Consider the following 24,700-nt stretch of genomic DNA (forward strand, 5'->3'; position numbering starts at 1 on the left):
CCTATGCCTGCCGTATAATTTTGCATTTCCTGTTTACCATGCGTTCTCTTTGTTTCCTTTTTGCTCTTTTCCTGCAATTTATTGGACTGAGCTGTATTTTCACAGTTAAGTCAGGATATGAGGCCTGGATGTGGCAGAGTGGATGGACACCCTGACACAGGCGGTCTGCAGCCTTGTAATTATAGTTAACAGGGTGCTTTTCTTTGTCTTGCCTGTTAGGTTATAAACCGTTGGACAGTAAGGACTTACTTATCTGTTGGGGGACCTTTCTGTAGCCCTTAATTCCAGCCTCATGTCTGTTTGAGATTCAATAAATAGGTGTTAAATTGAGTAGATGTTTTATATAGCATGGACAATGACTGTCTCTGGGGTAATAAAGAAGGGCCTGTCCCTGGGGCCTGTAAGAGAGCTGGTGAGATGACAAGGAGCTGGGGCTGGGGGTGAAGATTTATTCCGCAATGATTGACAATCTAAAGACCAGCTGGGGTACAGCAGTCACCTGCGCAGATGCTTACTAACCCTACGGCCCCAGGCAGGTTCCCCCGCCCCCAGGCTCAGTGTGCTCATAAGCGCTGGGAGCAGTAACAGTACTGACCTCACAGGTTGTTACGAGAATCAAAGCAGGAGCGTGGGTCAGGCACGGGGTGGGGTGTGGCCCACAGAAGGTGTTCCCTCCGTGCCCCTAAAGGTGTGCTCCCCTTCTGGGCTGGGCTCCCACATAGTAGCATCTTAGGAGAATGACTCAGCCCTCAGTTGCCACCCCTGACTGTTACCCAACCTCTGGGGTCAATGGTAGATGGGTTTGTTTAAAGATGTCAACAGGGTATCAATCTCTCTGTCTCCCCTGGGTGGTGAGCACCTTGCGCTTCCTCCCGTTTTCCCGATGTCACTTTGTGGCTTGGTATTGGTGGCCCCTCTTGTTGTGAGGAGGTGGCTCTGGAGCCTGTTCAAATCCTGGCACCCCCCCCTCCCACTTCCCAGCTGTGTGACGTTAGGCAGGTTTCTTAACCCCTCTGATCCTCAGTTATCTTCATTTGGACAATGGGGAGAGAGGAACTGTTGACATGCTATCAGACTTCTCAATTTGATATCTATTTGACAGGCCCCAAGCCTGTCCAAGGCCTGAAATTAAGGGCTACCAAAGGGCCTCCCCAGAAGTGAGTAAATCCTTATTGTCCAAAAGTTTATAGACTCATAGACTAAGCAGAGTGCCCCAATGGCTGTGAATGTGCCTTTCTCCTGGGGCTAGAAGATGTGAGCACACGGAAGGGCTGCGTGGGAGACGGACACCTCGTGGGTGCTCTTAATGTTTAGTAGTTCCTATGAAGTCGTTTCCTGAGCTCGTATTGTGTGTGCCTTTGTGTCGAGGACGGGACAGCTGTCTGGGAGGGACAAACAGACCTGCTCAGCCAGTCAGTGTTTAAAGAGGTGGAGGCTGGGGGCCACCCAACACCAAGAGGTGAGGCTCCCCCCAGGTCCGGGGGTCCCCAGGAGCTGCTCGAGCTCCAGTCCCGGAGGCCGGCAGGACCCAGAAGAGGAAGACCGTGGCCGCAGGAGGCCAGGCCAGGCCCCTTCCGCCTGCTCCCCGGAAAGGTGTGCACTCCTGCGCGTTCCAGGCATTCCGAGGCTGAAGCCTCCCCTTCTCCTTCATGCACACCCACTGAGACAGAATTAACCCCGAAAGGGAACAACCGTAGCCGCGATCAAGGGCCAGAGCGTTGGGGTTGACTCGGGCCTGGAAGACAAGGGGGCGCTGGCCAGGGAGGAAGGGCTGTCCCCCCCAGATGCGCCCCATGCCTGCCGCTTCCCGTCTCCACACACAGACAGAGCACATTGGCTGTGACCAGCAGGGAACAGGAAGGGACCTGGGAAAGGGGCTGATGGTGGGCTTGTAGCCTGTCCGTGGTCTCTGGGGCGTGATCTGTTCCCCAGAGTGGCAGGTCAGGAACGAGGTAGCCTGCAGGGAGGGGTGGCCAGGGAGCAAGCCAAGTGCCCGTGGGTGTTCCCCCGTGGCCTGTGGGCCGTCAGGCAGTCAGGGACCCATAGACAAGCCCTGACCTTGGGCCCGGTGTCTGGCCAGCCCATGTGGGTCCCATGGGAGAGTGGCAGGGAGCCAAGGAACGGCCATTAGGAGGCCTGCCTCGGTGCCAGGCTCTGCACGGGGCCAGCAGATGCCCCGAGCTTCTGTCAGCTTTATCATGGCAGACCTGACGCGCTGTAGCCACCGTGGGCTCCCAGCAACGTGGTCCAGAGACCACAGGTTCACCAGAACTGGGCTGTCCTTTCGGTAAGCGTCCGCCACACGAGGGGTGCTTAGAACGCACACATGTGCTGGCAGTAGAACCGGCATGCCAGGCTTTGAAGACTTAACGTGAAAAATGTCGCTTTCATAATGTCCTCTTGACTACCTGTCAAAAAGATATTTTAGGTATGTTAGGTTAAGTAAAATGCCATAGGAAAATTAAGTTTACCTGTTTCTTTTGACTTTTTGTCATGTGGCTGCTAAAGAAATTTAAACTACAAATGTGGCTCGCAGTTGATTTGTAGGGGACAGAAGTGGCTTTGCACACAGAGCCACTAAGTACCCAGTCCTCCCCTTTGGGGTGCTTCCTACCCATCAAGTGTGTCTTTGTGTTTGCTACTGTGCGAGAGACCCGGTCACCCTATTGTCTGGACCAGGAAATTAGGGCCAGGCAGGTGGAATAGCACATGTGGTTACACCAGACACGGGCAGCAGGTCCCATGACAGTGGCTGGGTGTGAGGACATGGCAGTGGATGAAACAAAGGACCCCGCAGCCCTGAGCCTCCGCAGTGTGACCGCAGCGTCCGGGTGCTTCACAAAGATCACCTTGGATTGTCTCAGGCCTCTGGGCGGGATCGATTCTTATCCCCATTTCGCAGTCAAGAAAATAGACCCAGAGAGGCACCAGGGCTGGCGCAACAGCACGGGCTACATTCTTCCCCGTGCCAGGCTGACTCGGTTTCCTCCCTGCAGACAGGCTAGAGAGGAGAAGGCACCCGTTGGCGCACTGTGACTTGGGCAGGGAGGGCTTGAGGCAGGGTGGCTCCCATGGTGGCGGGGGGGTTGGCCATTCATGGTGCCCTGGGCCTCCTGTGGGGGTCAGGAGGCCGGGATGCGGTCCCTCGGGGGGTCTGCTGAGCCCGGTCAGGAGGTGGGGAGACGGAGTGGGACAGCTGGGCATGCGGGCGGGAAAGGGGAGACCGCGTCTCGGCCAGGGTGGCCCCCACTCAGAGGCCTCGGAGGGCGAGGCCGGCACACAGGCTCTGAGGCAGGGAAGAGTGCTGGCCGCTTGGACGGGGCGGCCAGGCACAGGGTGAGGGCTGGGGCCCTGTGGGCCGTGGCCAGGAATATGAGCTCTATTTTGCGCTCCAGTTTGCGGCCGGCTGGTGAGGTCTGGTTGCATCTCTGGAAGATGTGACAAATGTGCAGGAGCCGGCTGGGGGGACTGTTGCATTGGTCCAGGCGAGGCGGCAGCCTGATCAGGTGGAGATCTGTTCCCAAGAGGAACCGGGCAGGGAGAGGCCAGGACCTGGGGTGCTTCTCAGGGCCCTGCTTGAACAACCGGGTAGGCAGGTCCTCCCCACCCTCCCCTTCTGCGGTTTCCCTCCTGCAGACGGGGCGGGTTCTCAGAGCAGCAGAAACCCCGTGGTGCAAACAGCCCTGGACCCCTGCAATCCCTAAATCCCCCGGCCCAGTCCTCAGCCCAGACCCAGGACCAGGCCTGGGGTCATGTCCTCCTGGCAGCCTCGTTGCCCTTGTTACCCACATATGTGCATCAGCTCCCCTGCAGGGATTGGAGGAGACATTTCCGAATATTGAGGTCATGTGTGAATTCCCCGGCACCTGGGCGAGGTGACATCGTAAGGCGGAACTAGAGTGTGTCTGTGCTTGCTCGAGGCTCAGCGTGAATGACATGGGTGGCCTGGTGCCAGCGGGTTCTTAGGTCAGGCCTCAACCGCTGGCTTTTATCAACTCCTTGAAAGGAGACCAAATCCCTGGGCAGGGACCCAGGTGGGAGCAGAGAGCCTGGGCTCACCACCTGAGGCAATGTTTTACATCGGCTCTCTCCTCTCTGCCCAGCCCCGTGGTCTGCCTACGGAGATGACCCCCACTGGCAGGTGGGGAACTGAGGCCCAGAGAGACTGAGGGATTCACAGCTTCATGGGACTGAGCCACGGTTCCAGTCCAGGCTGCCTGCCATCACTCTGGGGGTCTAACTAGTGGGCCGTACTGCCCCCTGAGCTGCAGAAAAGGGCAAGGGGCACCCTCACAAAATTAAAATAAGAAGAGGTGACTAGCAGGATGGAGGGTGGGGGGTCCCCTGAGTTGAATTTGTTCTCTTTTTTTGCATCCCTAGCATCTAGGTCACCCAGGTGCCACCCTTCAGCACCCCTGCTGACCTGACCTGAGCATGGGCTGTCCTGCCCATGCCCGGGTTCCCCCAGCTCGTTCCCGTCACAGCTCCCCACTTGGCAGCTGACCTCCTCCACTCTGAGTGGAAAGCAGGTCGGGCTGTGGTTACTGAGTTTCCAACTCCTGCAGCCAGAGCAGGGGTACCTGAGGCCACCGGAGGCCCCCAGGCCCTTTCTCTGCAGCCCCAGTGCTCCGGGTATATGCCCTGGGTCACAAAGAGGCGCCTGTTCCAGGCTGGCGCCTCTGGGCTCAAGCCCAGAAAGTCCTCGTTTGTCCCTGAATGTGTCCCCAGACCCAGCCCAGGGGATCTGAGGAAACCTCAGGGCACCTCCCGGCCAGCCTGCACCCCATTTTTCTCTTCTTGCACCAGAAGTCTCATACACAGATCAGGCCAAGTAAGTTGGGCTCCTTGCCACACCTTGGCCATGACCCTGGCCTGCCTGGATCCCTGCCAGCCTCCAGCTTCCTTAGCTCCGGAGAAGAAAACAAGGGCTTGACCCTCTGGGACCCAGCCCCAGGCTGACAGGTGTGACCCCCCCCTGATGGCCGAAACCCTCCCAGCAGCTGCTGACCACGGGCTGGGCTGAGGAGGTCCTTCCCTGGGACACTGCAGCCTGCGTCCTCATGAGCTTTTACCAGGGCGTCCCAGGCCGCGACACCCCACCTGCTCTCTCTGCCTGTCCACACAGGTGGGCATCCTGGAGTCCATTTCCCATCACCCAGGAGCATCTGCCCCTCTAGGGGTTTGCTGGGAATCCAGAAAGAAACTTAAAAAAAAAAAAAAAGAATGATAAACATTTTTCTAATTCCCTGGTTTTCCCCAAATGTCCTTTTTCTGCTTCAAGACCCCATGTGCCATTTGGTCGTCAGGACTGCTGCGTCTCCTCCAGGCCGTCTTTGGCGACCTTGACCCTTTTGAAGAGGTTGGTCAGGTGTGTTGCTGACCACCCTCCGTTTGGCTTTATCTGCCAGCTCTGAGCCGGATGGAGGATCTGCCTGACTGGGAAGGCTCCCGAGAAAGTGCTCTGGTGTCAGGAGTCCCACAGAGTTGATGTGCCTTCTCCCTGGTGGTGTGGGCCTTACTGTCCCGTCCACTGCAAAGTTCCTGTTCTTCAGAAGGAGCCCAGATTACAGGACCAAGCAATACTGGCAAGCAGAGGTCCCCAGGAGAGAAAGGGGGGTCCATGGGACGAGGCCCATGTGTCTTTCAGGGCGTGGTGTGAGGGCTCTGGGCCGGGGACGGCAGCTGCCGTGGGGACCCGCCGCATGAATGAACGGCTGTGGCCACCGCGTTGGAGGCCCTGCAGCGTGCTAGGGGATTCTCGTTCCTTCACTGAACGAATATCTGCGGGGCGTTCCTATGAGCCAGGCACTGTTTTGGACTCTGGTGAAACTAGTGGTACTTCACTTGTGAGCTTAAATGGTCTCAAATCTGCATTTGGGCCCCCAAAGGCTGTTCTGAACCCCGGCTCAGTCCTGGAACCCCAAACTGGTCTTTGAAATTCGATTCAGGTACATCCAGAGGTGACCGTGAGCATCCCCACCCTCCGCCCACCTCATATAACTAGGCAGGATGTACTACTCCCATTTTATAGATGATGAAACTGAGGCTCATAAACACAAAGTAGCTCCTCTAAGGTTATACCTATGGCTGGTGCCGTCAGGATTTGAACCTGTCTGGCTCCAGACACCAGCGGCCCCCCAGGGGACCTTGGGCAGGTGCCTTCACAGTTGGCTCATCTGTGTAATGAGCAGGTGGGGCTGGATGACTTCTGAGGCGCCTTCCAGTGCCGACAGCCTCTGCCCTCCCTGTGTCTGTGTGACCCTTTGACTGAGCACAGGGAGGGCCGGGCGCGTCCTCCTCTCGGCATGTCACTCGGGTCTGCCCCCACTTCCTGGCTCAGCTGGCTGACTGCTGTCTCTGTGGGTAGGACAGGAGAGATGAGGGTGGTGGGGAAGGGCTGTGTGTTGACCTCCAGCAGCCGGGATGATGGCCCACAGGTACCTCGTCTGGCTGCCCCAGTGTGGCTTATCAGTGAGATGAAAAGCTGGAGCGGCCCCCCAAGATCTGTGCCCCCTCCCTGGCGCTCTTCCTCCCTGCCCACACTCCTGCACTCTGGCACGGAGCTCTGCGGCACTCACGGGGACACCGCCAGCTCCCTTGGCTGCCTGGACAGGCAGGAGGAATGCAGGGCCCTTTGGGGCCTCTTGGTTGGGACCCTGACCCCAAAAGGCAAAGTGCTTGGACTGTACTTCAGAAGCCTGGATTGGAATCCCAGCTCTGCCCTGCTTTGTGGCAATGAGACTGCGGCCAAGTTATCTAGTCACTCTGTGCCTGTTTCCCCATCTGTAAAATGGGGGAACAGTGCTACTTCCAGGGGTGGCAGGATTGAATGAGCTAATCTCTGTGCGACTTCTTAGCTCCAGCCGGGCACATGGTCAAGCCTCTGAGCATTACCTAGCATCTTCAGGCAGCTGGGCACATCCTGGGGCTAGCCCAGCCTCCAAGGACAACGGGATAAAAGGGGGACACACAGGAGGCGGTGAGGGAAGGAGAAACGGGCCCCTGTCACTTATAATTTGGACGCTTGCCATTTTTCTGGTAATAGCTTTATTAAGATATAACTCGTGTATCATACCATTCACTCTATTATTTAAAGTGTGCAATTCAATGGTTTTTAGTACTTTTAGTACAGCCTTAGCATGGCCAACTTTAGAACATCTTTATCACCCCAAAAAGAAGCCTATGGCAGGCACTCCCCACTCTGCCCCCAGCCCCAGGAACCACCTTAGGAAAATGGAATCACGCTTTTTGATTCTTGCCATTCTAGTGGGTGAGAAGTGGTACCCCACCATGGTCTGGGGCATTTGGCATTTTAATTTAATCTTCTCAGTGCCTATGATGTGCTGGGAGCCCCATAGGATGGTCACATAGGGTTGTTAACTTGGGTTCTGGGGCCTGCCTGGGTTGGAATTCTGGCTCTGACAGTGAATTACTATGTGACTTTGGGAAAGTTACTGAACCTCTCTGGTCCTCAGTTTTCAGATCTGGAAAGTGGCAATAGTAATATGATTACCCACGGGTCTGATACCTATGTTACGGGGTTGGATTTGGTAGGAAGTGAGTGGTGGGCCCAATGTGTAGACACTAAATATGAGCTCACACCGTTGTGGCGATGGGGGTCGTTGCTGTACTGGCTCATGTGATTTCCCCAGCACCCCTAGAAGTGGCTGTTAGGCCAGAGTTCCATCATGTGGCCTCTGGAGCAAGACTGCTTGAGGAGAGTATCCTGGCTGCCCATTCACGAGTCCTGTGATCCTAGGCAAGCACCTTGACATCTCTGAGCCTCAGTCTCCTCATCCGTAATGGGACTTACAGACCTTCCCTGGGACTTAGGGTGCGCATGCAATTGAGGTGGTACCCACGGACGTACGTGTCTGATGTCCACTGGAGCACATGCAATGTCAAATTACCATGACGCCTCTGTGGTCATTCCCAGGCAGCAGATGAGGCACCTGAGTCACCCCGAGGGTGAGGGGCTTGCCTGAGGTCACCCGAGCAGCCAGTGGCCCAGCAGGCCTTGGAGCTCATGCCTGTCTGACAGCAAGCTCCTGCCGCTGAGTCCTCCGCCCCCCAGGTCCCCTGGCTGGCTGCCTCCCACCTGGCGTCCCCTTCCGATGTTGGGCTTCAGGTGGAATCATGGGCTGGCCTGGGTGGGGCCCAGAGGTGCTTGCCTCACACCTGCCCCAGCCAATGATGGGGCTGGCTTGGGAGCTGGCCCTGTGCTCTGAGGGGGTGCCGGGCCCAGGGGTGACAAAGGCTTCCACCTGACACACGCTGAAGATTCCCAATGGGCCCAAACTGCTGGGGGCTAAATATTTGGGATGCAACGTGCCGTGTTTGGGCATGGCAGGCCGGCTGGGGTGGGACTGTGGAGCCTGAACGTGCTCACATTCCCCATGTGGTCTGCCCAGCCAGGGAGTGGGGGTGCTGAGGGTCTGCCCATGACCTGGCAGGCCAGACCTTACCCCTCCTTACCCAGGTCCCCCATCCACAGTCCCCCCTTCTGAGCCTTCCTGGCCACTCCACTGAATACCAGCTTTCTCCACTGCAGGACTTCTCAGAGCCTTTTACTGGCTCATGATCTGATGGAGGGGTTGGGTTTTCCTAACTACCTTGACTGACAAAGACTTCATGCTGTGGGTGACTTAAAGGACTGGGGTTCCTGGGACCCCACTTTGGGAAAGGCTGCCTCCTTGGTTGACTTTATGGAGGGTATGGACTGGGTTTTGTCCCCCAAGAGCTTCCCTGCCCCCAGTTGCTGTGCACCCAGGCTTGGCACGGAGCAGACCCTCAGGTGAGGTTTGGACGAGGACAGACACAGCTTGTTTGCTGCAGCCATTTCTGCCCCCCAGCTTCCGCCCATGCCAGAGCTACTGTCAGTATTGGACCTCAAACCCCAAGGGTGTCTGGGCGCCCTGGGGAACGTATAAAAACAGCAGCAGTAGTAATAGAGCTTCTGGAGATCTGGATTCAGAGGGGCTGTGTGAGTGCCTGGGACTCTGACCCACAGGAGGGGGCCCAGCCTTGATTTGGGGGGTTCTGCTCTGAAGAGCTGGTGGCCCCTGTGCTTCAGGGTCAAAAGCCCTGCCCAGGACCTGCCTCTTGTGTGGCCTGTCATCATTGGTGCCTTCTGTCCACGAGCCCCAAACTCCTCATCCTTCAGAACCCAGCTGACATCACCTCCTCCAGGAAGCCTCGCTGACCACCCCCACCCCACCCAGCCGGTCAGGAGGCTCTGCTGGGCAGCCCCAGCCCCCATGCCTGCCTCAGTCTTGTAACTATTTCTGTATATTCTGCTTTCCCCCCAGTGTAGAGAGAGAACATTGAGAGGGTAAAGCTGTGTCTGTGTGTGCTGCTGGGCCTGACACACAGTAGGTGCTCAATGAGTGCAAGTGGAATGAGACTTCTGGGTGCTCGGCTGCCCGGGCTTCACTGTGGAGCTGGTACGCAGGGTCTTTGATCCACGTCGGGGGACCAGGTGTCAGTGCTGACCATCGCTGGCTGGCTGGGAGACTGGCCCTCTCTGGTATTTGCATCTTCGTTTTGTTTAAAGAGAACAAGGGCAGGGCTGGACACTGAACAGTGAGGCTCCTTGATGACTGTGATCATACTCCTCCGTGAGGCTGACGGCGCCTGGCTCTCTGCCTGCATAACCTCACCCCTGCCCCTAACGCCCTCTGGGAGAGGTATGATCATTCCATGGAACAGGGAGGCAGAGACACAAAGGCACAGCCGCGTGGCCAAGTCACACACACCCCGCACGACAGTGTCTGCCAGGGGCTGTGCAGCGACTTTGAGGGGGGCCATCTGGGACTGGAGAAAACGCAGAGACAGTGGTGGGGAGGCCGTTCTGATCTCACGTCTGAGATGCCCTGGGAGCATCCGAGAGAGGGTCTGAGCTTATTGGTAACCCCCAGTCGGCCGCAGTACATACCAAGCTCTGCTTTTCAGCAGGAGAGGGCAGAGCTTGGTCTTGAAGTGTGCAGGCAACCAAGAATCTGGCAGGGACCCAGTGCCATCGTTTTATTTCCGTGGAATTTATTTTGGCAGTTACTTTCATTTATGGCAAGGGTTTCTGGTTTTCTGTTTATAATGGGGAGCTCAAGTCCCCCTTTTTTTTTTTTTGAGAGGGCATCTCTCATATTTATTGATCAAATGGTTGTTAACAACACTAAAATTCAGTATAGGGGGGTCAATGCTCAATGTACAATCATTAATCCATCTCAAGCCTAATTCTCGTCAGTCTCCAATCTTCTGAAGCATAACGAACAAGTTCTTACATGGTGAATGAATTCTTACGTAGTGAATAAGTTCTTACATGGTGAGCAGTGCAAGGGCAGTCATATCACAGAAACTTTCGGTTTTGATCACACATTATGAACTATAAACAATCAGGTCAAATATGAATATTCGTTTGATTTTTATACTTGATTTGTATGTTGATCCCACATTTCTCCCTTTATTATTATTATTATTATTATTTTTAATAAAATGCTGAAGTGGTAGGTAGATGCAAGATAAAGGTAGAAAACATAGTTTAGTGCTGTAAGAGGGCAAATGTAGATGATCAGGTGATCAGGTGTGTGCCTGTAGACTAAGTATTAATCCAGGCTAGACGATGCAGAAGATTTCTCTCAAAGCAGGGGGGGTGAGGTTCTGAGCCTCACCTCTGTTGATCCCCAATTTCTCACCTGATGGCCCCCCTGCGACTGTGCCTGTCTTAGGTTGTTCCTCCCTTGAGGAATCTTACCCGTCTCTGGCTAACCAGTCATCTTCCGGGGCCATACAGGGAGATGTAAAGTTGGTAAGTGAGAGAGAAGCCATATTGTTTGAAAAGGTTAGCTTTTTACTTCTTTGCTCAAGTCCCCTTTTTAAGTAAATGTATTTCAGTATAAAGAATGCATAGGTCAAAAGGAAAGTATCAGGTATTTAACAATAAGGGTGCTTACACAAAAAGTTGTGTCTAAACCTTCATAGTAGCATGATTCATAATGGCCAAGAGGTGGAAACAGCCCAAATGTCCATCAGCAGATAAGCACAAGGTGGTCCATCTGCACAAAGGAATATTACTTGGCCATTAAAAGGGACAGCCTGACTCATGCTACAACCTGAACTGAAATACTGAATTTCAAATACAACATTGAAAATACTATGTTAAGAGAAAGACGTCAGACACAACAGGCCACCTTCTGTGTGATCCTCCTTACAGGAAGTGTCCCCAGTAGACAAAGCCAAGGAGACGGGAAGGCGCTGGGAAGAGAGGGGGGGTGATGGCTAATGGGTCAGGGTTTCTTTTTGGGGTGATGAAAACATTCTGGAATTAGATAGTGGTGATGGCTATATAACTTGTGAATAGGCTAAAAAGCACTGAATTTCTACACTTTCTAAAGGGCAAATTTTAAGGTATGTGAATTACATCTTAATAAAAAATAGGGGGGGGAGAGAATGCGGGTGCTCTGCCAACGTGGCAAACAGGAGTCTTAGAGCGAGCGGCCGGGGCAGGGCTGGTGCCCTGCAGGGGCCGGCTCGCGCCTGTGGCTTCAGTAACATTGCCCTGGGGACAGCCGAGCTCCCTCTGCAGCTCACTGGGCAGCTCCTGCTCAGCGCCGGGGCCCTGCCCTCTGGGCCCTCGTGCCACTGGGGCCTCCCGCCTTGTGCCCACAGCATCTCTAACAAGGAGCTGTCCGAGCTGATCGAGCAGCTGCAGAAGAATGCTGACCAGGTGGAGAGGAACATCGTGGACACGGAGGCCAAGATGCAGAGCGTGAGTGCCCCCCCGCCCCGAGGGCCCCCTGCGCCTCCAGCCCCACTCAGGACCAGGGTCTTGCGTGACCCTGTGGCTTCTCACTTGGGGGTGATTCTGCCCTGCAGGGGACGTGTAGCCAGGTCAGGAGACGTGACCCAGCCCCAAAGGTCAGCAGAGCTGGGGTGGAGGAACTCGGAAGAGAGACCCGGGGGGCTGTAGTTCAGCCCCCAGCCCGGGTCATGTCTGGACGAGAGCCCTGGTCTCAGAGACCAGGCCCCTGTTAGGACCCCCGCTTTGCCGTCACTGTGTGACCTTGGATAAGTACCCTTACCTCCTGTGAGTGATGCCCTCTGGAAGGAGTCACGCCATCTCCTGGGCTGCCACAAGGATTTGTGGGGACTACACAGTGTGGGGTCACCACAGCCTCTACTCAGATGCATGTGAGCCTCCTCCTTTCTCAGAGGGGACAGAGGCCGTAGCTGGGCTAATCACCACCCCTCCCGCCGCCCGTGTGCCCCAGTTTCCTCTTCTGCTGTCTGGGGCTAATGCTCACCTTGGGCCGGTGGGCGCTCTGGAGTGTTCTGTGCCATGCAGACACTGGAGCAGCGCTCGCACTGTGAGCTGCTAGGGTGACCGTCTTCTCCCTGAACCCTCCGCCAGCCCAGTGGGGTTGAGTTTATACCCATTCTGTAGCTGGACGGACTGAGGTTCAGAGAGGGCCGGGGTGACTAGTCCAGGGACATGACTGGCCCCAGGATCATTGGGCAGGTGGAGTTGCCAGATTTAGCAAATAAAGATACAACGATCCAGGTAAATTTGAATTTCAGAACACAGTTTTTTTTTTGGTATAAGTGTGTCCCATGCACTATTTGAGATATAATCTGTGTTTATGAAATTTGAATTTACCTGGGCAATCTGTGTTTCATCTGCCTTCTTCCCCAGGTGATGACTCAGAGTTGGGTCCAGGAGATGGGGGGATTGTGGGTAGACAGGTGCTAAGGGAACTCAAGGCCTGGCAGCTCCAGGTGGTCCCCAGGCCCAGCCGTGGCGGCCCCCGCCTCTGACCACCCAGGGCCAGCCCACAGGTGCCCCAAGATCTGAGGGGGGCAGTGGTGGGCTACCGGCCGGGCTGGAGTGAGAAATGGGGCGTGCGGACTGCGGGGGCAGGAGGGGCAAGTGGGGACTCTGCTCCCTGCTAGGGACCCTCCCTACGCCTCCCCCCCTGCCCTCGCCTGCCCCTCCACCCCCCTTTTCCTGCCCCAGTGCCCCGCCAATATCTTTTCCATCAGACCCACCCTAGTACGCAGCCCCTCTTGGGAGTCTTTACTCCCCTCTCTCATGGCTGCTGTGTTTTCTTCCCTAAATGATAACAGCTCTTTGGGGAGTGTCCTTTTTTCCTCCTAATACAAGTAATATGTGCTTGTTGCAAACATTTTAGAACTTCTGAACCAGTATAATGAAGTAAATTAAAATCATGTATAATCCCACCTCCAGAGAGATCTCTCAGCTCTTACCATGCCGGCGTATCTGCCTGTGCCCCGTGCGTGTGTGCGTGTGGGTGAGAACAGGGTCCTGCCCTCTCGTTTTATTTGCTTAGAGTGATGACTCACAGTAACAAGGATGTATTTGGGAGATGATTTTGAACTTTTTTTTTTTAACTTCAAATGAACAAACAGACATGAAAAAACATGTTTTGAAGAAGGCGAGGATAAATCTTTTCTTTCCTTCCTTTTTTCAGAAAGGACATATTATTCACTTTATTATCCAACAGTTTTCTTGAATTTTCCTATTTTTTAAAAATTGAAGTGAGACTCACATAACATCAAGTTAACATTGAAGTGAACATTCTGCGGCCTTCAGTGCATTCCCAGTGCTGTCCTCGCCACCACCCTCCGGCTCGGTCCATCCCCGCAGAGGGAAGCCCCGCAGCCATCAGCCTGCGCTCCCCGCTGGGACCCCTTACCTGCTTTCTGTCTCTACGGACTTGCTTATTCTGGACACTTCATGTAAATGGATTCCTATAACATGGGACCTTCTGTGTCTACCCAAAGCTTTAAAGGCACATAGAAGCTGAAAGACTGGCTCAGGGAGCGTCCGGATTCTGACCGCCCAGCCCGGACCGGGGGCATGTGCAGGACTTGCTGTCTCGCCTGCCCGTCGGCGTGTGTGTGCTTTTTTAGATACACCAGTGCCTGTGATTTGTTTCTACTTTAAAAAACCTTTTTATTGAAGTATGATGTACCTAAGGTACATAGAAAGTGTCCAAATGTTAAGAGTCCCCCCTGCGCCCAGCCATCAAAGTTACCCGCATTCAAGTCAAGATAGAGAACAGCTCCCGGGGCGTCCCTGTGACCCTCCCGGTCAGAGTCCCCAAGAGGCCACTCCTCGGCTGGCCTTCCCGTCCTGATCAGTCTGCCGACTGGTTCCCCGGGTGTTCTCTCCTCTGGGCCAGGCTTTGAGAGGCCTTGCGCTCCCACCCGGCACTCCCGGCCCCACTGGCCTTCTGACCCACAGGCCTCCCCTCCAAGCCCCTCGGCCCACGCTGAGTTGGTCAGGGAAGATGGGCTGGACACCTTTCCTCTCTCCGAAGGGAAGTCGAGTCTTTTACTCTGTACCAGGCGCTACATCGCCTCCATTCACTTCTTTTCCCTTTTGCGGTTGCTTCCTTTCTTTTCCTTTTTTAACCGCTTTATGGAGGCACATTTTAAGTATCATAAAATGTTCCCACTTCAAGTGTCCACCACAGTGATTTTTAGTGACTTCGCCGAGTGGCATGGCCATTTCCATAGATCAGCTTCAGAACGTCTTCATCCCCTCGTAGAATCTCTTGGGCGCATTTACGGTGCAGGCCTGTTGCACCCCAGCCCCTGGGCAAGCACACTCATCTGCTTTCTGCCTCGATGGGTCAGCTGGTTCAGGGCAGTTCACAGAAACAGGATCCTCTGTGTCCCCTCCTCTTCCTTGGGAGGTTCCATCATTTTACTGCTGAGAGAGTTCTCTGGGATGCCTCTTCTGTAGCAGGCATTTTTCTTGTTCCCATTGCAGAGATGGGGACGCTGAGACCCAGCCAGGGGAGGGATGTCCGCCTTCAGGCCCCCAAGTAACCCTGGTCTGTCCTCAGCCATCACTGCCTCGTCATTGCATCGCCTCCCCCTCGCGGTGTCCAGCCAAGCTCCACGAGTGTTGACTGGGATTAATGGGTGGTGGTTGGAAACCTGCTGCCCTGACCGCCATTCATTGCTCTTCCCTAAACAAGCAGAGACCCTGGATTCATCAGTGACTTAGTGGTTGTACCTAACACCCACCACCGTTCATTCTCACCATCTGCGCTGGTACCGCCTGGTGGGGGACACTCTCAGATGTCACCCCGTGCCTGTTGTGCCTGCTGGCTGCCCTCCCGTCTTGAACCCTCCCCCTGCAGAGGCCCCACGCTTCCCCTTTAAGGATGGGTGGGGCCATGTTGCTTCCTGCCTCCCTGCCTGCCTCCCTCTTGCTCCCATCCAGCCTTCTAGCCCCTGTGGGTTCAGTCACAGCTTGCCCTTTCCTGCCTCAGGGCCTTTGCATAGGTTGTTCCCTCTGCCCAGGACACTCTTCTCTCTGTCCTTCATTCTTAGCTTGTGTCACTGCCTCATAAGGGCCTCACCGACTCCCAGAGCTAAAGCCGGTTCTCCTCATTCCACCTGACATGTGTTTCCCTGGCAAACACCCACTTGTGTGAACTTGAAATCACCTTTGGGAGGTTCATCTGTTGACTGGCCTTTCTGGTGTCTCCTGGACCTGGCTGGCCCAGGGAGCTGCCCCCTCCTCCCAGCCTACCTGCAGTGCCCACTGAGTCCCTGTCCTCTGTCCCCACCTCTATCTCATGGTTCCCGCAGGACCTGGCCCGGCTGCAGGAGGGCCAGCAGCTCGCGCACCGGGATGTGACCCTGCAGAAGGTGTCGGACTCTGAGAAGCTGCTGTATTTGCTGGAGGCAGACTCAGCCATCGCCAAGCAGATGAGGCATCCCCAGGGGGACATGATCGCGGAAGAGTAGGTCCCTCTGGTTGGGGTCTCTGGGGAGCCCCTCTGGGCCAGGGAGGAGGGCTGTAGCCTGCTCAGGAGTCCACGTCAGGGTTTCCTGAGGGCCACCTAGATGCCGGGCACGTGCCCAGTGGCTTTTTGTTATCGTCGTGACAGCCCAGTTTGTAGCCAGGGAAACTGAGGCTCAGAGTGCTGATCCCACCGTGCTGGTTGTAGTGCAGCCACAGCTCCTGACCCCTGCGCTGTCTGACCTCCAGGCTTTGGCGCATGAGCTCCCACTCCTGGAGGCCTGGCCAGCCTCCCGTGCCCACTGCTCTCACCTAGCTCAGGTGTGGGTGAATCAGCACCCAAGACACGTCCCTTGGCCCCCTCTGACCCCGCCCCACCCTTGGCAGCGGCACGGGTCCCTGCATGCCCCCTGACTGCCTGCACTGTCCCTCTCATGGCCCACACCACCCCCGTAGCACCTGCTGGACGGTGGACCCTGGAGAGCAGCAGGCACACCTTAGGCCCCGGGAAACGTGGAGGGAGCATGGACAGGAGGAGGAGGGTGCCAGTGCTCGGAGCCCACGGCCCCAGTCACACTGCCCTTCCAGGCACTGAGCAGCGTCCTGGGGGGGGGAGGCGGGCCTGCGGGGGGCAGGCAGTGCCCCTGCCAATGATCCCGCTGACCAGGGTGGCTGCTCTGCCCACTCAGCATCCGGCAGCTGAAGGAGCGTGTGACCGACCTCCACAGGAAACACAAGCAGATCTACAGCCTGTCCGTGAAGGAGGTGGACCCACAGGTCAACTGGGCGGCACTCGTGGAGGAAAAGCTGGTATGGGCTTGGCTTCAGCTGGGGGGGGGCTGTGTGTGCACAGAGGACCCCACCGTCTGACAGATACTACAGTCCTGCCGGGGGAAGGCGGGGAGAGTCGTGTTCTCGATTTTCCTGATGTTTCTGTTGATGAGAAGAGTAAGGCTCAGAGAGGTGTGTCACATAGCTGAAGGTCACACAGCAGAAGTGGAGACTGGGACCCTCCTGGGATCACCCCGTAACCCCCAGCTTGTTGGGGTCCTGGCAGGCTGAAGGCAGGAGTCTGGGAGCCTGGCAGACTCCCCCAGCCATCTGTGACGTGAGTGGAGACCGTGTGGGCCTTGGAAGTTGCAGTGAGATTAAACATGATGACAGGATAGATGGGATGGTGGAGGTGACAGCCGCTCCCTGCGTCTCTCCGGGGTCACAGGGTGGGCTGAGTCCCAGCCCCCCTGATCACCACTGTCTCTCTGGCCGCCACCCCCCAGGATAAGCTGAGCAGCCAGAGCTTCGGGACGGACCTGCTGCTGGTGGACCAGCAGGTGGAGAAGCACAATATCTTCCACAACGAGGTCAAGGCCATCGGGCCTCACCTGGCCAAGGACTGGGGCAAGGTGGGCACCTGCAGGGGAGTGGACCCCGGGAGGGAGGGGCTCGCCTACAGCCCCACCCTGACCTGTGCCCTTGGCTCTGTCCTCAGGAGCAGAACAGTGACCTCCAGGCCAAGTACCAGAAACTGCTGGTGAGCAGCCCCCAGGGAACACGACGGGCGGAGTGGGAAGCTGGGGCTGCAGGGACAGGAAGCGTGAGGTTAACATGCCAGAAGCAGAGGAGACCGAGTGGCCGGAGATGGTCCCCAAACCCCTTCCTGAGAGGCGCCCTGGATTGCCCGGAGCTCTCAGAAAACCCGAATAGACGCTGCAGATGCGGCCTGTCCTGCAGTTTGCTTATTTCCTTATTAAGCATCCTGTGTGTGCCGAGTACGATGCTTGTGCTTTCTAAGAAGAAATTCTTATTTCCCTTTTTCAAAACCTTTAAAGAATGTTCCTTTTAAAACTACACGTGCAATGTGTAAATGCGCTCCCATTGCACACATTTCAAATGCATGGGACGGGACAATGCTGAGATGGTAGAGTACAGCCACGTGGGGGCTCCAGAGCTGCACCGCCTCTGTGGACCCTTGGTGGGGAGACCGTGGGTGAGCTGCTTGGCCTCATTTTCCTCATCTGTGAGCTGGAGTCACTTTGAGTGCCTGGTCTCTGAGGATTGCTGTGAGGATTGCACTAATGTCGAAGACCTTAGGGCAGTTCCGGCACGTGGCGGGCCCCACGTATGTGTTCTTACTTGCAGAGCAAAACGCAAACACCCTCCTTCCTTCCCCTGCAGCCTCCCCTGTGCCCCACCTCTTCTCATACATAAAACGGTAGCACTTTGCTTCTGACATTCCGCCTTCTACATGGTGATCTTGATAGAGATAAAAACATTCGTGGCAGTTGTTGATGCTTATTGAGCACCAGCTGCATGCCAGCCTCTGTGCTCTAGGAGATCGCCCGTGTTGTCATGCCCATTTTGCAGATGAGGAAGCTAAGGCCCCACAGAGATGCCAGTTCCACAAGGGCCTCATCTGTGTGTTCCGTGGCTGTATCCGCGGTGCCTGGAGTGATGCCTGGCACTTAGCAGATGCTCAGTAAACATTTGCTGAAGGAATGCACAAGTCTCGGAGGGTTGGGTGACTGGTCCGTGGGAGGCCAGCCAGGGATGGGCAAGCTGGGCTTGTTGCCGGGCTGGCAGGTGCCCAGCCCCGCAGGAGGTATGCCGGGAGGCCTCAGCTCTGTCCCTGCTCCACAGGCAGCTTCTGAGGCTCGGCAGCGGCACCTGAGCTCACTGCAGGACTACATGCAGCGCTGCACCAACGAGCTGTACTGGCTGGACCAGCAGGCACACGACCGCATGCAGTACGACTGGAGTGACCGCAATCTGGACTACCCCAGCCGCCGGCGCCAGTATGAGGTGGGTGCTGGGGCCCGGGAGCGGGCCGGGAAGGGGCACAGGGCTGCCAGCCAGTGCTGAGCCCTCTCCACGCCTCCCAATGCAGAATTTCATCAACCGGAACCTGGAGGCCAAAGAGGAGAGAATCAATAAGCTGCACAGCGAGGGTGACCAGCTGCTGGCCGCCGAGCACCCCGGGAGGAACTCCATTGAGGTGCGTGTGCCCCTGGAGGGGATGCTTCCTCCAGGGTGGCCTCGGGGCAGCCTCTGCTGTGGGCTGCCCAGGACTTGGGCAGTCCCCCGAGGTGGGGACATCCTGTGTCCTCTGTCTTTCCGTTTTTGCCGTCTTACCTTGCTCTGTCCAATCCTGCCTCCTCTCATCTTGATCCTCTACCGCAGCCGGGCGTCCCTCAGTCTCCAAGGGCTGCCATAGTAAGTGACCACTTGGTGGCTTTGAGCGACAGAAACTGATTCTCTCACATAAAGCCTGGAGGCCAGAAGTTTGAAATGAAGGTGTCAGCAGGCTTGTCCCCTCTGAAGGCCCTGGGGAGAGGCCTTCCCTGCCTCGCTCCTGGCTGCTGGCAGTTCACCAGGAGCCTCGGTGTGCCCGGGCTTGGGGCTGCATCGCCTCTCTGTCTGTGCATGACCTTCTCCCTCACTGTGTGTCAGCTCCTTCTCTTACAAGGACACCAGTCATTGGGTTTAGGATCCACCCTAAGCCCTGGGTGATTTCATCTTGAGATCCTTAAGCAATTACCTGTGCAAAGACCCTGTTTCCAAATAAAGTCGCATTCTGCAGTCTGGGTGGACACGACTTTGGGAAAGGGAGGCACCATCATTCAGCCCCTACAGTAACCTTTGTGAGAATTTTTAAAAAGCACCGCTTTGGGCAGACACAGCCCCTACTTGTCACTTGCCCAGTACATGGCTGCCCTGCTTGGCTCCTCAACATATCCCCTGTCTCCCCTGCCCACCCCTGGACAGGAGCTGGCCGCCTCTGTAGGAGCCACAGTGAGGCAGACACCAGGTGCCCCTGCCCCCCACTCCTCCCTCAGCATCCCGGGCACCGGCCCAGCGGTGACCTGCCCCCCACCCCCCAACCCCCTCGCAGGCGCACATGGAGGCTGTGCACGCAGACTGGAAGGAGTACCTGAGCCTGCTCATCTGCGAGGAGAGCCACCTGAAGCACATGGAGGACTACCACCAGGTGCCCGCTGGCCCCAGGGCCTTACTGGGAGCTCTCGGGGCCTCTGTGCCTGTCACTCAAGGCCATGGCGCTGATTCCTCAGGCGCCGAGCGGGGCCGCCTTCCCAGGCCTCCCAGTGCCCACGCTTCTGATGGCGTGCGCGAGTGTGCCCTAAGCTCTCCAGACCCATATCTGTCTTCCCTGCAGGCAGGGGCTGGAGAATCTGATCCACTGGTCAGCATGGGGCCCGGAATGAGCGTGTGGGGTTTTCATTTTGGTAAAATATATGTGACATGAAATTAGTCATTCTCCATAATGATGGGTGGCACTCACTACGTTCACAGCATTATGTAGCCGCCAGCACTGTCCTTCCAAAGCCTTTTTACCACCCTGAACAGGACCTCTGGGCCCATCAGACACTTGCTCCCCAGCTCCTGGTAACCTCTACTTCCTTTCTCTGTGGATTAGCTGTTCTAGATTTCATACACACGGAATCACATGCTCTGCGCCTTTTGGTATCTGGCCTCTCTCACTGAGTGTGTTTTCCTAGTTTATGCTCATTGTAGCAGCACTTTTTATGGCTGAATAATATTCCACCGTGTGGCCGGACCTCATTGTGTCTGCCCGTTCTGCCATTGATGGGCGCCGGGCTGTGCCCACGGGAGTGCGCTCACAAGAGCTGCAGGTGATCATGACCGGGGACTCTTGAACTCAGTAAAGTAAATTCTGGTTTGGTGTCTAAGTCCTGCTGGGCTGTGCACTCACAGGGATCCCACAGTCCGCTCATGGCTGCAGCCCAGGGGACAGATGACAATGAATGACTCCAGAGGTGATACACTGAAGAATGGATGAGAGAATTGTCTAGAACAAAGCGGAGAGGGTTGTCTTACGTGTGTCAAGAATTAGAAAGTATAGCATTAAGTTAGGGTGTCCCTGGCACAAAGAGAAGAAAGTGATAGAACTTAGAGTTTGGCGGTGTGTATGTATGAAACCTTAACATGTGGGTTGGTGCAGAGGGGCCTGGCTTCCTCCCCACGAGGCCCCGAGGAAGCCGGGCCAGGGGGGCTGGGGGTGCCCCAAGCCGCCTGGCCTGTAGATCCCAGGGCTCGGGGAGGCCCAGCCCCACCCAGGGGTGGGCTTGAAGCCACAGCCGGGATTAGCCTGAGTGTCCTGTGTTTTCCCATCCATAACGGGGCTCCCTGGTCTCCCCTAGTTCCACAAAGACATGAAGGATGCTCTGGAGCTGCTGTGCAAGGTGGACTCAGACCTGGACCAGAAGTACAACCCTGACTTCAAGGACCGATTCCAGATCGAGCTGCTGCTGCAGGGGCTGAGTGTGAGTGACGGGCCACTGGGGCCTGCCCGCAGCTGCTGCCCACCCACCCGCCCGCAGGGCAGAGCCGTGTGGCCTCAACGGGCGCTCCCCCTGTGCTCAGGACCAGGAGGAGGCTCTGGACAAGTATGAGCACGTGGTGCGGGCCCTGCAGAAGCGAGGGCAGCGGGTGGTGCCCCTCAGGTACCGCCGGGAGACGCCGCTTCAGCCCATCCCTGTGGAGGCGCTCTGCGACTTTGAGGGTGACCAGGTGAGGCCGGCCCATCCCACCTGCCTCTGTCCATGGCACTGAAAAGGCTTGGTGGTGACATGGCCGGATGCGGGCCTCACATGTCAGGAGCTAGTGCCCACCTGCTGTTGGAGTCCCTGCCAGCCCCACGCCCTCCGCCAGCTGCCCTGGCCCTCTGTGGTGGGGGCTCCAAAAAGGGGAATGCCGGTGGTGCTGGGCCCACAGGCCCACCACATCCCCTCCGTGGGGCCCCTTTCCACTGCCTATGGCACAACCTCTTCAGGAGGGCCTGAGAGACAGCTCCCCAGGTCCAAGACGGGAGGCGTGGCTGGTGACAGGGCCCAGCCAGACGGGCAGGCCTCTCCCTGCATCCCAACTGGTTTGCCCCTGCCAGGGCCCGATCTCCCGGGGCTGCAGCTACACCCTGCAGAGCAACAATGGGGAGAGCTGGGACCTCACCGACAGTGCGGGGAACAAGCTGAGTGCCCCCGCCGTCTGCTTCACGATCCTCCCCACCGACCCCGAGGCCCGGGCTCTGGCTGACAGGTACTGGGGCAGGGGAGCCGGGTGCGCGGGCGCCCTATCCCCCACCCCTCAGGCCCCGTTCACAGCCCCGGCCTCCTGGCCCAGCCTCAGGCCCCGCACCCCCTGGAGGTACGGGAGGGAGAGACGCTGTTGCCTGCCAGCCTGCTTATGTGAGCGTCCGGCGGTGGGCACAGGCCTCCACAGGTGTCTCGGCTTTTGCGCCTGCTGCTCCCACTACCCGGCCACCTGCCTGCAGCCTGTGTGGCTCAGGCCCCTCAACTTAGGACTCAGCTCTGGGGTCCCTCTTGTGGGAAGCCTCCCCTGGCTGCCCCTCACCCCCCACCCTGGCCCCAGGGATGGGGCTGCCCCTCGGCTCCCGAGCGCCTTCTCCCACTGCATGTACTGCTGGCGGGATGCCCTGTGTGTGCATCCATCTCACCGGGCAGGGCTTCTTGGGGTTCACTGTCTCCAGGCCTTGCTCAGCGCAGAGCACCCCAGAACGCCTCAATGTATTGGTGACTCAAGGAAGGCCTTCACGTATTCATTCAGCACGTATTGATTGAGCACCTACTGTGTACTGCTCCCTCAGGGAGCACCTTGGTGGGGAAGACAGGACCAGGGATAATTTTAGGTAGTGAGACTTGCTATGAAGAAAAAAGAGGAAAGGAGAGAGAGAAGGAAGGGGGTCCGTGTGAAAGCGGAAGGGAGGAAGACAGCATCACGGCGAATCCACTGCGTGTACTGGCTTCTCAGAGCGTGTGGTGAGCCGTGTGACTCCTCTGGGCCGTGTGCCCAGCCAGAGGCCAGGGCTCCTGCGTCTGGTTGGAGGGGGACTGGGCTGCCCTGGCCCCAGCCCACCTTTGCTCCCACAGCCTGGACAGCCGGTTCCGGAGCGTGCAGCAGAAGGCAGCGGGCAGCAGAGGTGCCCTCCAGCAGCGCTACGAGGTGCTGAAAGCAGAGAACCCCGGAGGTGGGTGCCGGGCCACTGCCCGAGGCTCTAGGGGGACACGAGGGGAACGCTGAACCCAGTGTCTGTGCTGCAGATGGGAACGTGGGTCAGTCATGGGGGTGTGCGGCTGGGCTGGCCCTTCCCTGGGCCTCACACCCTCCCCTGCCACATGCTTCTCTCATTTCCCTCTGGCAGATGCTTCCGACTTGCAGGGGCGGCAGCTGCTCGCTGGCCTGGACAAGGTGGCCAGCGACCTGGACCGGCAGGAGAAGGCCATCACGGGGATCCTGCGGCCGCCACTGGAGCAGGGCCGCGCGGTGCAGGACAGCGCCGAGCGGGCCAAGGACCTCAAGGTACTGCCCGCTGGGGACACGGGCTGGCCCCTTGGGGCCCTGCTCAAGATCTCATCCCTGTGGGGGTCCTGGTGCTCAATGGGGACCACCTGCCACATGTACCCTTAGTCATGATCTGTGGCAGTCGGGGGGCTGCTGTAGGTTGAGGATTGAGGAGATGCCTGTGTCTTAGCACCCCAGACACATCCCCAAGAGGAAGAGCTGGTGAGGCCCCAGCTCCCCGTGCACGGCTTGTCACCTGCGGGCTCACAGCGGCACCCAGGGCAGCAGTGACTGCGGCCTGAATAGCTCAGCACTGAGCCCGGGGGAGGCTGCGGTGCCCGGCAGCACACGGGCTTCCGAGTTACAGAGCTGCTCGCTGGTTGCTTGGCCACAGACATGTTATTTAAGCCCAAGCCTCAGTTTCTTCCGCAAAATAAGCTGGTCCCCACTCTGGGGGCCTCAGAAGGACGGAGCAAGACGATGCATGTGGGTGCCGTCCACCACCCCCCTTTCACCCCCAGCCTCTCAAGTCCTCAGTGCCTGCTCTCTGAGGGAAGCATGGCCTTTCCTGGTTTACAGAGAAGGCACTGGCCCTTGATGCGGCCTTACATCAGGGCTGGTAGGGACCGAGTTGGGGCCCAGAGGACACTCAGCAGTGGGCAGTCAGAGGGGCTCCGGCACCGCCCTTCCTACGCTGTTTGGAGGTGTAGGATTCGCACCCTGAATGGGAGGGCAAGTACCTGCCTCACAGGGTTGTGTCCCCAGCAGGTTCAGCTGTCCCCTGAGGTATGGTCGTGCCCCAGGGGGCAGGGTGCCACCCAGGTGCGGCCAACACGAGGGTCTCTGGTCCCCACAGAACATCACCAATGAGCTGCTGCGGATTGAGCCTGAGAAGGTGCGCAGCGTGGCGGAGGGCGAGGCGTTCGTGCGGGCCCTCCCAGGCAGCGGCAGTGCGCCCCTGCTGAGGACCCGGGCGGAGGACACCGAGCGCAGATACGAGCGCCTGGCACAGCTGCTGCACTCGGCCCAGGAGAAGTGGGTGCCAGCGGGCAGCGGGGAGCGGGGCGGTGCCAAGAGGCCAGGCAGGCACCCCCTACCTCGACCCCTGACCATGTCCTCAGGTTAGATGTCGCCAACCGCCTGGAGAAGAGCCTGCAGCAGGGCTGGGAGGTGCTGGCTGTGTTCGAGAACCAGCTAGCCCAGGATGACACGGTGCCCGAGCCCGGCCCCGCCTTGGACAGCAGGAGGCAGGAGCTGGTGGTGAGTCTGGGGACCTTGGGCCTCAGGAGCCCTTCTGTAAAGGTGCTCCCACCCCAGCACCTCTGGACAGAAGAGGGCACCAGGGCAGGGACCCTCCAGGTTTGGAACGCCTGCACTGTGCCAAACTGTAAGTTGCAAACAGAGGCCCATGGCACAGATCCCAGCTGCTCATGGTGTGTGTGTATTCTCCAGTAAACTCTCTGCGTAGCCCCCTGGTTCTGTGTGCTCAGGGCAGGTCGGCGCCAGCATCTGCTGTCTTCACACGCCTGTGTGGCCGTCGTAGGCAGTCTGTGCCCCTGCGGAGGCCCCTTTCTCATACACCAGCTCACT

At 57.5% G+C, this 24,700-nt stretch overlaps 1 protein-coding gene across 4 annotated transcripts in view; it reads left to right on the plus strand.

Moving 5' to 3' along the window:
- The window catches only part of PPL (periplakin), a 41,205-nt gene that overhangs the window by 7,910 nt on the left and 8,595 nt on the right, over positions 1-24,700 (plus strand). For 3 of the 4 annotated variants that reach the window (XM_073214525.1, XM_073214527.1, XM_073214526.1), the window contains exons 2-16: positions 11,665-11,764; positions 15,622-15,776; positions 16,465-16,585; positions 17,053-17,178; positions 17,265-17,306; positions 18,413-18,574; positions 18,660-18,767; positions 19,665-19,760; positions 20,953-21,075; positions 21,176-21,322; positions 21,696-21,847; positions 22,699-22,796; positions 22,971-23,128; positions 23,967-24,145; positions 24,232-24,370. In XM_073214525.1, coding sequence (XP_073070626.1) covers positions 11,665-11,764; positions 15,622-15,776; positions 16,465-16,585; positions 17,053-17,178; positions 17,265-17,306; positions 18,413-18,574; positions 18,660-18,767; positions 19,665-19,760; positions 20,953-21,075; positions 21,176-21,322; positions 21,696-21,847; positions 22,699-22,796; positions 22,971-23,128; positions 23,967-24,145; positions 24,232-24,370 — 1,906 coding nt within the window. Of the gene's footprint in view, positions 1-9,334; positions 9,527-11,664; positions 11,765-15,621; positions 15,777-16,464; positions 16,586-17,052; positions 17,179-17,264; positions 17,307-18,412; positions 18,575-18,659; positions 18,768-19,664; positions 19,761-20,952; positions 21,076-21,175; positions 21,323-21,695; positions 21,848-22,698; positions 22,797-22,970; positions 23,129-23,966; positions 24,146-24,231; positions 24,371-24,700 lie in introns of those variants that run through there. The other variant, XM_073214529.1, reaches the window with a different exon arrangement.

Source organism: Manis javanica, chromosome 10 (genome assembly GCF_040802235.1).
Source record: "Manis javanica isolate MJ-LG chromosome 10, MJ_LKY, whole genome shotgun sequence".
Taxonomy (NCBI): Eukaryota; Metazoa; Chordata; class Mammalia; order Pholidota; family Manidae; genus Manis; species Manis javanica.